The 19262-nt window shown below is 40.2% G+C and overlaps 1 protein-coding gene across 1 annotated transcript; it reads right to left on the minus strand.

Annotated features, from left to right (window-relative positions):
• Positions 1-3438: 3438 nt before the first annotated feature.
• LOC139472637 (octapeptide-repeat protein T2-like) lies at positions 3439-5974 on the minus strand. The gene is made up of 2 exons (XM_071255104.1): positions 5936-5974; positions 3439-3891 (listed from the first exon to the last, which is right to left on the minus strand). Exons 1-2 carry the CDS (start codon positions 5972-5974, stop codon positions 3439-3441), a joined length of 492 nt encoding a protein of 163 aa, XP_071111205.1.
• Positions 5975-19262: the final 13288 nt, after the last annotated feature.

A 19262-nucleotide genomic window follows, 5' to 3' on the forward strand; every position in this document is an offset into this window, starting at 1 on the left:
GTATGTTCATGTCCATGTTCATGTTGTTTGAACTGATGCTCATGAACATGTCAAGTCATAGATCCATTTCGCGAGATGCATCATTTGGCTCGTGCAGAGTAGGCACGTAAAGTTTTGAAGTTCACGTGCATCATACTGTTGTAAGAATAAAGACATTTGACTGATCGTTAGTCTTGTCTTTTCTTGGTACACATTGGAAACATATCTTCTCAACTCACATGTGTAGAAGGGTGGGATGTGTGCGGGTCTTCAAACTGAACAACATTAACTGGTAACTTTTGATGGGAAAGTAACCTAGCTTTTGTTTAAAATGGGTTTGCTTCAGAAACATAATTTAGGATATTAATATTCAAAAAGCCAAAAAGCACAACAATAACTGGTAGCTTCTGCTGGGACAGGAAGTTGGATTTTGCTTGAAATGATAATTTTTGAAAAAAATAACAGATAGTTTTGGTTCTCAAATATGACCTGGAGAGTGTCAATCCCTGTTGCAAGGCAAAAAGGATTGTTTTCAGTGTTCCGAATAAGAAGGGTGGGCGAGCTGCATGCGGTTCTCCAATAAGCACTAAAAGAACTTTTAAATTTATTTTAGAAAGTAATTAAGCTTTTCTTTAAAAATGGATTTGCTTCAACAATATTATTTAGGATATTAGTTTTCAAGATGTGAGTATAGTGCCAAACCCCGTTGTTAGTCAAAATGGGTTGTTTTCAGTCAAGATATTCCGAGTTAGAAAAGTTAATATATGCCAAAATTAGAAGGGTGGGCTGTGTGCGGTCCCCAAAAAACACAACAATAACTGGTAGCTTCTGTTTGCCAAATGGAAATTTGATGATAAATGTTATGTAAAGTTTGGGTTTTCAAGATATGAAGTTGATACTGCCGAACCATGACATTTTGTGAAGCCCAGCGTCAGAAATAGATTTCATAGTTATTTTAAAATAATAAAGACTTAAATTTCATTCTTTAAGAAAATAAACACTCAAATAATTTATATCAAAATCAATACTCGATTTTAATGCAGGAAACGATCAACGTTTGCCGGACCGTACAGCTCAAGACCAAGATGTTTTGCAAACACAGCAGTTGTTTCCCATTTCATATTCTTTATGTATATTCTTTAAACCAAAGATTTAAAAAAAATTATTTACCATGTTTACTGAAAAAACATTTCTTTAATGATTCAACTGTTATATTATCATAGCAGATAAAGAATCCAAATATGCATAGCTAGCTTAATTTTTATGACAATTGTTCAGCATTTCTTTTGATGATAAACTGGACATATGACAAAATAAGAAATGTATTTTTATGTATTATTCTCCCATTACAAGGTTTACAGTGATTTTTTTTTTTCACACAATATTATTGGCTTCTGAGAGTGGAAAGTAATGTCGCTATTTTAAGTAGAGACCTTAAGTCATTCTAATTAGTAATGTGCGAATTTTCAGAACTTGGTAAGTAAAGAAAAACTCAAATTTATGGGTGATGAAGAAACAATCAACAAGGGGGACGTCTTACAACATTTACCATTAACCTCATTTCTTAACGTGAGCAATTTCAAATTTTGATCTTTATACCTTTTACAAAATATTCATGTATCAACAGGTCAGTAAGAAACATATTTATTATGAGTCCTGCTTTCATGATGATAAAAAAAAGAAAATGGTATTTTTTAATTACCTATTATATGTAAATCTTAATTTCTAATCTGGTAAAATAAAAAAAGTTTGGATGTAACTGTGGCAGCAAAATGACAACGTAAAAATACAAGGGTATAAATATGTTGTAAATATTTGTATAACTATTGAAATGATTATTGTGATGATTGTGCTTATTGTTTACATATATCCTACCTATTAGTGTTTCACACACAATAAAGTAGAGTGCTTGTCAAATTCACATTGTTTCTTGTCATTCACAAATGTGGGAAAATTAGATTATTCATTTAGTAACATGTTTGTTGTGATGGTGTTAAATATTATGGTCAAAAGAACATTTTTTTTATAATTAATACACATGTGCTCACCATCTTCAGGAACAAAACAAAAACAAAACAAAAAAGGATTGCATGAAATAATCATAATTTTACATATTAAATTATTCACTGTAAAATTAGTTTTAAAGAGAAAAAATTCGTTTACAAATATTACAATTCATTGATAGAGAGGAGAAGATTTACCTAGCAGTAATCAGCTGATCAGTTGTCTGAGTTGGTATCTATAGAATCTTGCCTGCTAAATCCTGCTGACAGTTCCTTGGGCTCTTGTTTTTCGTTAACAATCTGTTACAAAAAAGGCAATATTTAATTTCCTCACATTTGGGTTTATTACATCAGTTTCTATCGGACAAATAAAAGAATAACGTATTTACGTACACCCCCAACGGTGACCTATTTAGTGTTGCCCATTGAGAATGATAGTCACGGCGAGACGAATGCAAATAAAGTTATTGGCCGAGTAATCCAAAGCCATTAACAAATATCAATTCACATTAATATTTCCCAAAATGTTACTCTCATCAACTTTTAATCGTTAACAAAGAACATTACATTAATGCTACCAATGCTGATGTTGAAGACACAACATCAATGACGTTGATGATACACCACCACAGATGTTGATGATACACCACTGACGTTCAAGATACAACATCAATGACGTTGATGATACACCACTGACGTTGATGATACACCACCAAAGACGTTGATGATACACCACCAAAGACGTTGATGATACACCACTGACGTTGATGATACACCACCACGGGCGTTAATGATACACCACTGACGTTGAAGACACAACATCACTAACGTTGATGATACACCACAGACGATGATGATACCCCACGGATGTTGAAGACACAAAGTCACGGACGTTGATGATACACCACTGACGTTGATGATACACCACTGACGTTGAAGACACAACATCACGGACATTGATGATTCACCACAGATGTTGAAGACACAACACCGCTGACGTTGATGATACACCACTGACGTTGATGATACACCACTGACGTTGATATACACCACTGTTGTTGAAGACACACCACTGACGTTGATGATACACCACTGACGTTGATGATACACCACTGTTGTTGAAGACACAAAATCACTGAAGTTGAATGATACACCACTGACGTTGATGATACACCACTGTTGTTGAAGACACAAAATCACTGACGTTGATGATACACCACTGCACACCCTCTTGCTCCTCCCTCCCTCCCTCCCTCCTCTCTCCTTCCTCCTTCTCGCCTTCCGACCTTCCTCCTTCCGCCTTCCTCCTACTCGCCTTCCCGTCTTCCCACCTTCCTCCTTCCCGCCTTCCTCCTTCTCGCCTTCCTGCCTTCCCGCCTTCCCGCCTTACTCCCTCTCGCCTTCCCGCCTTCCTCCTCTTCGCCTTCGAGCCTTCACGCCCCCCCGCCTTCCCGCCTCACTGCCTTCCCGCCTTCACGCCTTCCTCCTTCTCGCCTTCAAGCCTCCTCGCCTTCAAGCCTCCTCGCCTTCCCGCCTTCCCGCCTCCCCGCCTTCCTCCTTCTCGCCTTCCCGCCTCCCCGCCTTCCTCCTTTTCGCCTTTTCGCCTCCCCGCCTTCCTCCTTCCTCCTTCCTCCTTCTCGCCTTCCTCCTTCTCGCCTTCCTCCTTCTCGCCTTCCTCCTTCCCGCCTTCCTCCTCACATTCCCACCTCCCCGCCTTCCCGCCCTCCTGCCTTCCTCCTTCTCGCCTTCCCGCCCTCACGCCTTTCTCCTTCTCGCCTTCCCACCTCCCCGCTCTCCCGCCTTCCCGCCCTCCCGTCTTCCTCCTTCTCGCCTTCCCGCCTTCCCGCCTACTCGCCTTCCCGCCTTCCCTGCCTTCCAGCCTTCCCGCTCCCGGCCTTCGAGGCCGCCGCTATCTTGGATTTGTAGGATGCCCCCTTGGAACTGGACGTGCCGCAATCTTGGAGGTGCACACACCCCTCCCCGGAACAGGAAGTGACGCCATATTGAATGCGCACGCCTCATGGAACCGGAAGTGCCGCCATCTTGGATGCACAGGTCTTTTGACCAGAACCGGAAGTAGTTCGTACCAGACTACTGCCCCAACTACTAATAGATATTTATGCTTGAAAAAATAAAACCAGGAGATGGTAGATCTACATGTGCTTTCCTAAACATCGTTTACAAAAACGTGTTGTAATGTCCAAAGCACAACGTTATCACAACGTAATTTGCAACGTTGTTGTTACGTTGTGGAACAATGTAATGTAATAATAGCATTGTCGAATAAAGTTACAATGTAACGTAATACTAGCGTTGTCATAGAGAGACACAATTACGTTCTGAAATTTTAGTATTAAGAGATGAAAATTCAAACACCGAATATATAGAAAGATAATGCATTACATTTTTGGTATCTGACAAATTCAGGTTGATTTTGATAATGCAGGTGTTTGACGCAAACAAATAAAATAGTTACATAATATACGTCTAGTGTAGGGATAATATACCATAATATTTGGTAGGAATAACTGTTACTAACTTTCTTCACGTAGAGTAAAACAGTATTCTCAGTGATACGCTTAACTGTATTATTTTTTCCGTGAATACATGTAGCATAATATAAACCATTGTCAAAGAAAGGAGACAATTCAATTTTAGTTTCTGCAGTGGTTTCAACCTACTGTATTTGATAGTGATGGCAAGGTTAATAGAGGCAATAAAGCTTATATATGATATCTGATATGACTTATAAATATATAACACATTCAGCAAAACTATTGACAGTGAAATCGTTTGGATTTGGAAGTGGGACAATCTGGCTCAATAACCTGGGCTGCACTGGTACTGAATCATCCCTGAGTCGTTGTTCACATGTTGTTATCATATGTGATGAAAGTGAGTTGGCATGAATACATTACAGTTTCTATGAAGTTAATTGTTCAATGTGAAGTCATTCAAAACTGAGATGCCTAAAATCGGCAATCTTTGTTTAAAAAGTTGCGATCGAGCTCCTCTCTATAAAAAAATTCAAAGAGCGTCATGTGACTCTTGCTCAAATGCTGCTTGATCAAAGTTACAACATCCAAGGCCTCATTAAAGTTTTCGAAACGGTTTATGGTGGACAGGTGGAGGGCGCCTCAATGACAATAATAATGGAATGAGCTTTGTTGACTTGTACCATCTATTCCCGTATCTTTTCAAGTGAACAATTGACTTGCCTTCGCGTGTGTTTGTGGCAGTTGTCACCAGTGGGGAAGCATACACTGTGTGTTTATAAATCACTATCAGATTGTGTTAATAAAAGGTGTTCGACCTGTTATCATCAAAATCTGATAGTGATTTATAAAAAAACTTGCTCATTTTATCGTACATCAACTGGGCTTTCAGCAGAGATTTCTTATGGCTAGGTGAAGGGTTTCATTGCTCTTAATGAATCATACAATGACAAGTTCTTTCGTTCTTATCTGGCCATTCATTATACCACTAAGGCAATGCTATATGAGTGTACATGGTTCAGATGTAGTGAGAAGGTAAACCGAATAATGGTGACACTGTTAAATTAAATACGAGGTATATGGCCTGCTTGATTTCTCTCACAAGGTAGTATAACTCAACTGCGGGGGCACTAAACCCAACTCACTCACTCATTATATCCGAGTGTAGTTGTGAGTTGAAGTGGGTTTTGACTCCAGATTATTGCACTTCTATAACTGGCAGGTGTGGAATTGTCTGTGTCTGCTTGTACTAGTCCGGACTGATGCTGATTTTATAGTGCCAGCTCATTGAGATACCACGCCGAAGTTTTAACATGAATACCCCACTCAGGCAAAGTATACTGTCTGAGCCGACCAGTCCTTGTTTTAGCCTCTTAATGCCGAGCACCAGGCAGGACAACAACAAGTACCATAGGTTAATGATGTTGGTTTGACGCGACTGGGGATTGAACCACCGACCTTCTGCTCTCGTGGCAGACGTTCTATCCAGTGCACCATGGAGACGGTCAATGTTACCAGCACTGCACATGTTTTCTGGTGAATCTTAGCTAAAATAAAGAAAACAAAGCAATGTTGTAAGTCAAGTGTTCATTTCAACACCCCCTCCCCCTCCTATAGTTTAAGAGCTTTACCCTTTACTTTCAGATCCTCTTTGGGGAATATAAGACGGTAACTCTAATATTAAATGTTCACAGTATGCAAAGGCATCCCTGTGACATGGTAACAAACAGGATTAGGCATCCTGTTAATAATGACAACAATTAAAATTTGAAAAAGACAGGGTCACTTTTCATTTACTGAATAGATAGATGTACATTCGAAAACATCAACAAATCTCACAAACGATCATCCAATCGCAGGTCTCTCAATCTACAAACAATCATTCTCTACCAAAGCAGCTGGCCGAACGACTGTTTGTTGTTTAACCCCACACTCAGGAATATTCCAGCTGTATGACGGCGGTGGCCAAATGACTGATTCTTATTTGGTGTAGTAGTAGAAATCCTGGCGCCAGCACTCTCACAATTGCAGAGAAGTCCTTTTTCAAACCACTTTAGACTTCAGATAATATACTTTTCACTTACTTCAATGAAAGTAATATGTGAATGTATGTGAAAGTGAATATATTGTCGACAACAGATATACAAACTTTACCCAGCCTCGTCATTTAGTTCAAGGAGAATTTTGAGTATGCCCTTTTTGTACAATTTGGTGATAATGATGCACTTGAGAACTTTGCCCTTGCTGTACATTACCTTGTTGGGATGTTGAAATCTCTCGATGGCGACAATTGTGCAGAGTTACAATGTGGTTATCATGGTGGACAGACTAATAAGCAAGCTACCAATGAGCTTAAGAGACAGTTTCGTTGAACGCTGTACCAAAAAAGGTGTGATGGAAGGACACTCAATTCAATCAAACATAATGCAAGATTACATATAAAATAGCGATCACAATAGGGAACTGCTACCCGAGAATAAAAAATGTTTCAAGAAAATTGCCAAGAGCTTTTGGACATTTTTCTGTGAAATATGGTTCATCTGTAGCCGTTGAGGGCAGGTTGCTTTCAACAATGGCCGATATAGATGGAGGCCGTACTTGACTCATCTAACTACGTCAGAGACTAAAGTCATCCGCGGTAATTTAGGGCACAGCGCCTGCAGGAATGTACCAGATTACATAACGTCTGGCACCAGAACATTGGATACATGCTCAACTTTTTGCTTCCAAATCTGCTGATTTTCACGGACAGTGATTTCAATTACACTATAGAAACCCTGTGGACTGATCCAATGTTGGAAACTGTCCTGTTTACCATGATTATTTATGTATCATACTCATATGTAACATAATATATTTTCCTGAACTATTAGATCTAATTCAAACTTTTCTCTCTCCAGTGACTATTACTTTGCACCAACACAGCGACTAACGTACACCTGCCGTAACTGGTGTTTCAGTTCGCGAGATCTCAGCGTTCTCACTTGTAGCACTTGTTATTAACACAAACACCGGGTATCATCACTGTTTGATAGTGATTCATAGGAATATTGAGACTGCAGACTGAGACGGATGTTTTATTACTATGTATAATGGGACTTGATACTGTGACCCTGCTGTTGCACCATCTGCTAGACAATGGCAATGTACAAATCACACGTACAAATTATAACGCACTTTGTTCATTATAAACTAACTACAGTTGTGTGGGTTAATGAAGTATAGTTATACATTAACTGTCAGTAATTATCGTAAAACTTTGCTGGCAAATATCACAATATACTTTACCCATGTTTGTATGATATGGGACATAGATAAATTAATCAATTCATCCGGTCCCCTCAGTTCCTTACAAATTTACCGTCGAGTCTCTTATTCGGACTGTTTACACTCTTGGCTAAATCGGCCTGGGCCAGACGGGACTGGATTACTTTATCTAAGAAATAAACGACGAGTGGGAGTTGTTTATTGTACAATAAAACACTGCAGGGAAAAGTTTTATGTCGCAAGACAGATGCGTTGTCAGTTTGGTCGTATGGCCCTGTAACGTGTGACTGCAGGAGTTGTCTCCCTTGTACAGTGCTTGTCTTGATAGCGAGCCCACTCTGTCTCACTGCTGCGATATGTTGATTGACTTACTGTGTGACTGTGAAGCTCGAAAGCGGCGACACGCGGCTTGTCTTGCGTACCTGGAACTGACAGAGTAGTCTCCCTTGTGCCGTTCAGGATTTAGAGGCTTTGTTGATGCATTTGACAATCACTGGTGTACCAAGGGAGACGCAAAAACACTTGACACTGCAGACCAGAGAGGTCAAGCGTGTATACCGTATATATGACAGTATGTGATCTGTGTAATAACATCACACTGTACAAACACATACTTTTGATAAAGCGGACTAAGATAGCATAACAACTGATGTATACCGTGTACATGACAGTATGTGACCTGTGTAATATCATCACACTGTACAAACACATACTTTTGATAAAGCGGACTAAGATAGCATAACAACTGATGTATACCGTATATATGACAGTATGTGACCTGTGTAATATCATCACACTGTACAAACATATTATTTTGCTAAAGCGGACAAAGATACCATACAACTGATGTATACCGTATACATGACAGTGTGTGACCTTTGTAATATCGTCAAACTGTACAAACATATTATTTTGATAAAGCGGACAAAGATACCATATAACTGATGTATACCGTATACATGACAGTATGTGACCTTTGTAAATATCATCACACTGTACAAACATATTATTTTGATAAAGTGGACAAAGATACTATATAACTGATGTATACCGTATACATGACACTGTGTGACTTCACATATCATCACACTGTACAAACATGTAATTCTTCCTTTCCAAGCAGTGACAAGTTTTCAGATGTATGCCCAAATTGCAGAGAAAACAAGACTGCAAATTGGCACATAGGGTTAGTCAACAAAAACACGCCACACAATAGTGTCCAGTATTGACTTCAATATATTTTGTGTTTATGGTGGTATAAACCAGCACAAAGTATGTCACGTTTTCTTAAGACTGTCACATCAAAGTGTCACACCGGTTTGATTTACCCGGTTCAAGGAACATGTGCAGATCGGTTTTATAATATGGATTTATACAAATCGTTCACAACAGTGTTACTGGAAGATTACAGTATGTTCTCGTGGCGTTTACGTAGCGGATTTTCACGAAGCACCTCCACCTTACGTTTGCACCTTCATACATTCGGGAAACTCAACCCATTTTGTCTCGTCGGATTACAATCGTGACTATGTCGTGACAGATTCTGCTGTATCGGATCAAAATCGTAACAATGTTACGATGCTTTTTTATGTAATAAGGAAAATATGGCTCTATTCGCTGCAGTTAAGAGGTCACGTGTACCTGGTGCTTGCATTCTATCAGTAAATATAGATATTTGAAGTTTACAGGTATGAATACGAGCTCATTGAAGGCTACCATGGGTTATTATGCTCATATGTGTTTTGTTAATATGGTTACGGTGATTTTTTTAATGTATTTTGGTTATCTGAAGCTCTGTTAACGACAAAAACATTTTGAACCAGTGTAAAGCACTTTTCCCATATTATATACCATTGTGTGAGGACTGACTGTATCTGTGCGGATAGCCATTGCCTCGACACATCCGTGTATTATTAAAAAATGGCATGTTCATACAGTGGGTCAGTGAGAGTGATATTTCAAGAGCAAGCAAGCAATATCAATTATACACGCTTATGATCTCTTAATCTATATCGTTTAGAAAAAAGTAAAATCACTGTTTGTGACATGTTTACAAACTTGGATCCACCCGGCATGTTTATACATCGGGTGTGGACCATGGTGATTCAAAATGCCTGAAAGTATTCAGTATCCTATAAACCTGTTTAACACTGCATACATTTGAGTGAGAGTGAGTGAGTGGGTAGGGTTTTACGCCGCTTTTAACAGTATTCAAGTTATATCACGGCGTGTCAGTTTAATGTGGGAGGAAAGCCCGAAGTGATGCAGGTCTCAGACGCTTTCTACTTCAGTGAAAGCCACGAACACGGGTATGGTGCTGACAAACCTAGAAACATAATCGGGGCGAACCGAGATTCGAAACCAACTGTCATAGGTTCTGGCGCGCCCAAAGGACGCAACTCTGCATAGCCTATAGTCTCGTTTTCTTACACCATTCTGTCGTTGTAGGAATGTCTTGGTGGCGTTCGTGTTTAATCTGTGGGACAGTCAGAGCAAACAGTTGTGTAGCAGTACGAAGGGAAGCTGTCTGAGAGTGCACTTCCCACTTGTACAGTTAGGTTACTTACACTAGGCCGGGGCTAACAGTACAACTGTCGTGGCCAGGTTTGTCCACATTGTTTATTGATGATGATATTGATGACGAGACCTCCATGTGGACTGCGGGTGAGAACTGGTTATTAGAAACCTTTAAGTGCTTGTCCTGCGAGACAGTGGCTCGGGGATGCCAGGCTCGGCGACTTGGCTAATTGCCAGTTACCTTACCCAGATGTCGTGGACCGATGTCTATTAAATAAATCACTCGATTGTCTGGACCAGATTCGTTAAGTTACAGACCGCTGTGATATAGCTGGAATATTGTGGAGTGCGACGTAAAACACAATTTACTCTACCATTTTCCATGCAAAAGATTGGCGATGCGTTCCACGCCATTGTCGCGTGAGTTTAAGGTGTCTACATGTGTTTTGTCAGTTCTGCGTCTTGGGAGGGAACCGCGCGCCCGGCATACCTCGGAACTTGAGAACAGAATACAACTCAAAGCTATACATGATAGTGTAATGATGATTTGTAGACAATGTTAGTATTTGCATAACGAAGCTATACATGATAGCATAATGATGATTTGAAGACAATGCTAGTATTTACATAACGAAGCTTTACATGATAGCATAATGATGATTTGAAGACAATGCTAGTATTTACATAACGAAGGTATACATGATAGCATAATGATGATTTGAAGCCAATGCTAGTATTTACATAACGAAGCTATACATGATAGCATAATGCTGATTTGAAGACAATACTAGTATTTACATAACGAAGCTATACATGATAGCATAATGATGATTTGAAGACAATGCTAGTATTTACATAACGAAGCTATACATGATAGCATAATGCTGATTTGAAGCCAATGCTAGTATTTACATAACGAAAGTACACATGATAGCATAATGATGATTTGAAGACAATGCTAGTATTTACATAAAGAAGGTGTGACAAATGCAAAGTTCACTTTAATGCATACATGATATATTTACAAAACTTTGACCGATTTTTTTTCATTTTACATTATTATTACAATTGAACAGTTTTTGCACTTTAACCATCGATACATCTTTTGAGCTGAAGTAGTAGCTAACATTTCGTTTTTTGTTTCAACACAATCAGTAAACGGGCTGTCACGGGATTGTGTGGTCCAGACTCGATTGAGTGTTTACAATCCGCCGCCGTCGTATGTCAGTACTTTTGTGCCGTGTCAGGCAACAAATATATTTCATTTTCCTGCAAATTGTGTGAGTGACGGGTTCTACCTGTAAAGCTGGACAAGCAAACCCTTTTCGCGAATACCTGGTGTCATCACTGATTTTCAATATCCATTCATATAATTTTCCCTACAATTTTGCCTTTTGTGTCCGCTGGAATCTGCCTCGGCGGATAATCGACATTGATTATACTCTGGCGTTGACGTTTTAAGTTTAATAATTTAACAGTCTCAAATATTTCAACTTGAGTGAGAGAGGTCCTTACGATTATTAATAGTCACATCAAAGTTGATATCCTTTCACGTGTGTTTGTTGTGTTTGTTTAACGCCGCACGCAGCAACAGTCCAGCTATATAACAGATAATCACTGGAATGTCTAGTCCAGACCTCCGTCACATAGCTGGACTATTGCTGAATGCGGCGTTAAACAAATAAACATTCAAATTTGTGAATATCTTGTCAAACGACCGAACTGTCATACTCAGGCCGACGCGCCTGTCAGCGCTTTTTTTCAATCGGTCAAAGTCTTATAACGGGGTGCTGTTGTCACAAATTACAATACAGGCTGTCTTGTCTTTTCTTTCTCCGTGAGCCGGGGTGACTGTAGTGCACGCGCTGCCCGAAATACACGTGTAGTTGAAACCTGACACGACACACTAACAGAAGCTTGGCAATATACACTCATGGTCGATCAAAACACAGCCAACCACACTCGTGCATGCCCGCGGGTCCCAAAGTGTATAATCTGGTGCTTTGTGCGCTCTGGCAGTCACGTTCGTGAATCGCTTGTCTGAATTTGGTCCTTATGTCATACGGCGGTGGCGCGACTGACTCATACCCAATCTGTTCTTGTCAGTTTGAGGATATTGGCATAACTCACTGGACTTAGACGATATCAAATAATACATCACAGAATTTTAAAATAATACAATCAATTGCATCACTTAGTCTTATCAGGATCCGCTGTTCGGATATATGTTCAAATCCTGGGTATGCACAGACTTTTGGTCTGTCAAAAGAATGACGGCTCCTCGGTTTTCATCAGGTTGAACACCGTCTGAATATGGCCGGCCTGTCTTAGTGATTTCTCTCACAGCCTTGTATATCTGAACTGCGGGGGCACTCCCACACCAGTTATATCCGAGTGCGGTGATCAGGTGAAGTGGGGTTCAACATCGCTTTCTTGATTATTGCACTTGTATAACGACTAGCTTACACGTGTGTGTGTGAGTGCGTGCGTGCGTGCGTGCCAGCGTGCGTGTACTAGTTCAGCCTGATGCTGATTTTATATGGCCAGTTGAGATACTATGCCCCAGTTTTAACCTGAAGACACAGTATATTGACTCTGTGCAGACCAGTCCTTGTTTTAGCCCCTTAATACCGTGCACCAGGCAGGAAAACAACAAGTACCACCTGTAAATGATGTTTGGTTTGACGCGACTTTTACCAGTATGTCACATGTTTTCTGATGAATATTTGCTAAAATTGAGAAAACAAAGCAATATGGAATGGCATGAGTTTATCCCCCCCTCCCCCTCCTATAGCTAAAGAGCTTTATCCTTTATTTCCAGATCCTTTTTGAGGAATCTAAGACGGTAACTCTAATATTGAATGTTCACAGTATGCAAAGCCATCCCCAAGTCCATCTCGATTATCTAGCGTATAATGTTCTCCAGTCTAGAAGGGTATTGTTTGCTTGTTTAACGCTGCACTCAGTAATATTCCAGCTATGACGGAGGTCTGTAAATAATCGAGCCTGGACCAGACAATCCAGTGACTGACATCATAAACATCGATCTACGCAATTGGGATACAATTCATCAACACAATCAGCGAGCCTGACCAGCCGAAGACCAATTCTAACCCGGATCGTCACGTGTTTCATTCATCCCCCCCCCCCCCCCCCCCCCCCCCCTTGGTAGTTTTTTGACTGGCTGGCTATTTGTGGCGTCCCGCTATCCAATCCAGATGAAATCGAAACTATGGGTTCATGCTACTTCTTTACAATAACAAAATGGAGATATTATGCACTGAATAATGACTTTACAACAATCTATTATAGCTTAAACTTGACGTGTTCTGTTTTAGGGATGATATTCAAGGGAAATTGGTGCGTAATTCATTATTCAAACTAGTTTCCCTCTTCATTGGGGAGCTAAACCAGGCATTCCCCAGAAATAAAGTCATGTTAAACATATAATCTAGCATGTTATGTGTTAGCTGGGAAATAGGAAGTAAACTCTATATTGAGCCCAGAGCAAATGCTTATTTGAGCTGAGGCAATCTAGACTTGCCAAATCGTTCTAGACTTGAGTTGGATTAGATTTCAATTGCTAAACATTCGGCCCTAACACTACCTCGCCAAACAATGCTATAAATACGCCCCATTGACCTTTTTCACACTTTGCTATTTCCGGTGTGAAAGGCTTGGAGTGCATAAGGTGAAGGCTGGATAGTACATGACGATGTCAACAAGGCACTCTATCGGGACAAACTGACAATTTAACCATTCTGATACTGTCACAGAAACATTTATTGAAAGCATTGAACAGGATTCTTATTCATATCATTGACAAACTAGTCTACTCTTATCTGATCTCCTTGCTGATTTTTAGCAAGTGAGTCTGGTCATTCTGTTGTGATTTCAATTTCCGATAGGCCCAATCCATGACCACCTGGTAACTCCCAGCGCAGTTTATAGTAGATGAACAGACTTAATACAAATCCTACAGGAATCGTGTAAAGAATCATTCATTTTTTTTACACACCATTAACCCCAACTACCTTTTATTTGTTTTAGTCAAAGCGTGAGTTTGAATACCTTTGTGAGTAGTATTTGAAAACGAGTAGAAAATGTTGACCTTTCAATCTACATGTTCCATTCGAAATAGGGGGCACAGGTGGCCCAGTCGTCTAAGGCGCCGCGATTCGCTGTGCAGAGTTGCGTCCCCTGGACACGCCAGAAACCTATGATTGTGGGTTCGAATCCTGGTTCACCCAGATTATGTTTCTAGGTTTGTCAGCACCATACCCGTGCTCGTGGGTTTCACCGAAGTGGTAAACGTCTGAGACCTGCATCACTTCGGGCTTTCCTTCCACATTAAGCTGACACGCCGCGATATAACTGGAACTATGTTAAAAGCGGCGTTAAACCCAACTCACTCACTCACTCACACATTCGGAATATCCCCCGTTTACGTTTTCGAGGCTGAATTTGAAAACATTCTGACTTTCACTTTCCTGTTCTGGTAAGCGACACCTTGATTGGTCGGATGAAAGGTTATTCTGACCTGACCCGTAATGGGATGTCTTCAGATCCTTGTTTGGCCATAGCGAGGACTATACTACTGTCGGAAATGCTAGAAAATGCTTTTCTGGCTTCATTTAATAAATACGAGTCATAGGACTATAAAATGATCATATATCAAAATAATGCGAATTGACCTAATCTAGCGTGTCCCAACCGACATTGTGATCACCCTTCAAATGTACGTTTACAAGAAAAGGGATAATAAACTCAGGAAATATTCGTGTGGTGTCATGCATATATTAAACGGCAAATATTGGGGGTGGTTTTAAAATATTGCTGTTATTGTACTTAATTGACATGTGCGTTGGCGGGGTAGCAATGTAGGATATGTACTGCATTATATTTGCTTGAATATATGATAGAATGGTTAAAAGCTATGAAAGGGTATGAGTATTGGAAGGTTGAGGTATTGGAATCAAGAAGTGTTTGTTGTTCTACAGATGGTATCTTGAGGTAATGTATATCTCCGCTGACGTATATGAATGTGTACTTTGGAATGTTGTGTTATGTCTTGCCACGAGCCATTGCCAAGATAGGTACAACAGGGTTGAGCTCACAATGTCTGACTGGCGTACGTAAGACAACGTGACAATGTAATGCCGCCAGCACATATGTCTTGTCGTTTATGAATTTCTTATTCAACCGAATTGTCATTGGTTGCGGTGTGCAAAACAATGACACGATTACCTTTACCTAATAGTACCATGGGAGCTTTTTGTCCATCTGCCGATAGCCACATGTAGTCAGTGGAATGATTCATCAAGGTAAATTATCTGGATGCCATGACTGTGATAGTTATAAATGGTTCGGAGATAATGTGACCTCATAGACAGGTTGGAATAATTTCCCCTGAAAACTGCTTGGTCATCGCTATGCACAGTGTATCGAAATCCAATCCTAAAGAGCTATTGATTGATTTAATTTTGTCTCAAGTTCAACCACAAGTAAGGGTTACCATCTGCTGATAAAGCGTGTAGACTATAATCAATCTGTAACAAAGCTGCCTAATATATTTTTACCTTTTGTTTTTGTTTTTGAGACCACCCCTATACCTGTTTTGTTTTATTATCATACTGTAGACTTGATCGTATGCTTGAGTAGTTGCTTATTAACCCTATTTTATGACGACTGCATTATTATCATTACAACAGAGTTACGAGCGCATATTTCTATAGTCTGTGTTAGACTGCCATAATTAGACTTCGAATAAATGTGAACTTCCTGTTTACATTCGAAATTTTCTCCTGTGCACCTCTTGATAGGACTGCTTGTGACTGAATTATTTAGGTATTTACTTGATATGTCAATACGTCTGTTAAATCTTTTATCCTTATTTTACAGGCAAAAAGCATTTTTCTAGCCTTTGCAATTTCTGATTTATCAGTTAACAATTGATTCCAATCTTTGGGATGGTGGATGCTTGATGTAGCACCTTTACCTTTTATTTTCTGAATCATAATCAATACCTTGGACGTAGGGGTCCGTGAATATATCTTGGATACATAATTTTGCAAAGATTGACGTTTGTTTTGTTTGAAATTGCGCCGGGTTTTAGCATTTACAACTTTAAATTTATTGATATTATGGACCTTTGGATGGTGTTGGACATATTTTAGAGCCCTTTTTTAGCTTGTTAGCGTATATGTTGAACAATGTTTTACGTTTGTGAGGATCTGAGGAGGACTTCGGAATACATTCATCAGCTATTTTAGTAAGTTCATCAGAGAAAAGTTGTATAGGGTCGGGAAAAATCAATCAAAACGTCATGTTTTTGTTTGTAAGAACAAAGGACTTCGTATAACGCCCAGCTGGCTTTAGTTAAATGTCATCGTGATGATGGAGGAACATCAGACGGTGTAACAGATTTTAAAATGGTAGGAAAATTGTCACTTTCACAGAGGTCATCGTGGACCGACCATTCAAATTCATTAAATACACTTGAATCTACAACTGACAAGTCCAGACATGAGTATGTTCCAGTTGCAGGATGAATATACATGTGAGAACCATCAATAAAAAGACATAAATCATTATTGAAGAAAAAATCCTCTAGTAATTTTCCTTTAGTGTTGGTGACATTACTACCCCAAAAGTGGGTTATTATCATTCAAAACTCCCATGATGACACATGTTTTGGGGAGCTGGTCATACAGTCCCTGGAGATCAGACTGTTGAAGAGAATAGGATGGCTGTACATACAACGGACACAAAGTAAAAACAATGTTAAATGTTATACGTACTGCAACAGCCTGAAGAGGGGTATTGAGAGGAACAGGACTGTGAATGATGCCCTGCCTCACCATAACAGAAGATCCTCCAGTTGCTTTATCACCCGAAGGGGAAGAGCAATGGTAAGAATCATACTGTCTTAAATCAAAGTTATCAGTAGTTTTGAGGAAGGTTTCTTGTAAACAAAATGCAGAAGCTAAAGCTAAAAAACCTTAACGCTGTAAGTCATTAAAATTAAGCTGAAGCTCTCTACAATTCCACTGTGTATAAACTTGAGAAATTAGGGAGGTTTAACAGGTGATCTGGGGGAATATCCACTCCGCCTGATAAGCTGCTGAGTGACATCCATCTGCAGATGTTCAAACGGATTAGGAACCTCTATGGAGGTTGTAAAAGGCACTGGTACCGCAACATGTTTCTTTTTTTCTTAACAATTTTCCCCTTTTTGTCAAAATGGACTGTTGTAGATTCGTGTACTTCCTGGTGTGGCTCTGGTTGTGTTTCAGACAGAGGGTCTTTTTGTGTCTCAGGCAGAGATTTATTTTGCGACTGAGGCAAAGGGTTCAATTGAATCTCGGTCTGTGTTTCACAAGAAGCAGATTCTTCACAAATGGAAAACAAGGGAGTTTGTTTGCCTGAAACCCAGGATATGGCTGTCTGGCAGTCATTATCTACTTTGCAGATAGAAGAGGATGCTCTGGCAGAAGAAGATTTCGAGGAAGGATTTGGTGCTGACAGTTCTGCAACAAGTTTCTTAGCGTCAGAAAATGCTATTCGTGTACTTTATTGCATCGATTTTTTTTTCTCTTTCAAACCATTGCAGTTTGCACCCTTAGTAACATTTGTGCAATCGGTGCTGTCATGTTTTTCACTAAAACGGGAGCAAACTGGAGAGTTTATACAGAATCCGGCACCATGTCCAAATCTCTGATGTTTGAAGCAATGGAATGGACTTGGTACAAAAATATCCACTCCCAGGTTGAAATAGCCGGCTTTGGTAGATTTTTTAAGTTTAAAAGAGCAAATGTGAAAAGGTAAGTATTGATTTTAATGATCTTGTGATGTTCTTTGCTCTAACCGTTTAACTGCGATAACACCTTTAGGTTTTAGCTCTGCCACAATTTCCTCCTAAGACATGTCTGACAGACATTTGGAACGATCCCGTACAATACCCTTGAACACATTCAGTGATCTGTGCTCAAAGACAACAATCTCTGTATTTGCAAAGTAATGTGCGTTGAGCAGATTTATAGATTGTTGTCTCCCAGCACATTCTACCAGTATGGAACCACTACGGAGACGAGTGACGTTTTTGACGTTAACACAAGTTTTCTCTATTGCCTTTGAAATAACAAAAGGGTTGACCTTGAGTAGCCATCTATTCTTTCCACAACCAGAAATCGTGGCAATGAACCTGGAATTTATCCGATTTGTCATCATCTGATGATAAAACAGCATCTGTTTCTACATGTCTATGTTTAGTTTTGGAACGAGAATCAGCGGATTGTGGGTTAGACATGATGAAAGAAAGAAGATTTGACATCCCTGCTCCCTCCCGCCCTCAAATGTCAACAAGGATGGTGTCGCAGTGGAAGCCAGGCTGCAACACCAGGGCTGCCTGAATGCTATACTTCAGAAATAAAGACATGAAAAGCTATGAAGACTACAAGAAGTAATGTCAGGCTTGTTCCTCCTAAAGTGGTGTGTTGGGCACAAGGAACACCTGTTCCTGGCTCCAGTGCCCTCGACCACCAAAATCCCGTCCTCCATCGACACAGGGGCGCAACCCACAGCAAAAGGGGTTCCCCAATTTAGTCGCCTCGTACAAAAAGCAATGGGCGGGGTGCTGAGGACACATTCTACCCCGGGTCCACACAGGAAAAGAGCCATAAACTCTACCCAGTAACCACCACGTGGAGGTTGATCTTCATGAGTGTCTGCGTCAATCAGTTCAACAACATGCCAGGATTAACAGAAGTGCAAAGAAACAATGGCATAGCCCACTTGCAGGCAGGGGATTCCCAATCAGCTGTAGCCAGGATTTTCAATATAATGCCCAGCACCATCACAAGGCTATTAGATTGGTTTCAACAGCATGGGTCAACCCCCCGCCTGCTCCATCCGACTGCGCCACCTGAAAGGACGACCACAGCAACATCAACCGCATCCCAAATACCCGGACTGTGCAGAATCTCAGACCAGAGTGTTTACG

The sequence above is a fragment of the Haliotis cracherodii genome, unplaced genomic scaffold (assembly GCF_022045235.1).
Source record: "Haliotis cracherodii isolate W230 unplaced genomic scaffold, xgHalCrac1.p SCAF_25, whole genome shotgun sequence".
Classification (NCBI taxonomy): Eukaryota; Metazoa; Mollusca; class Gastropoda; order Lepetellida; family Haliotidae; genus Haliotis; species Haliotis cracherodii.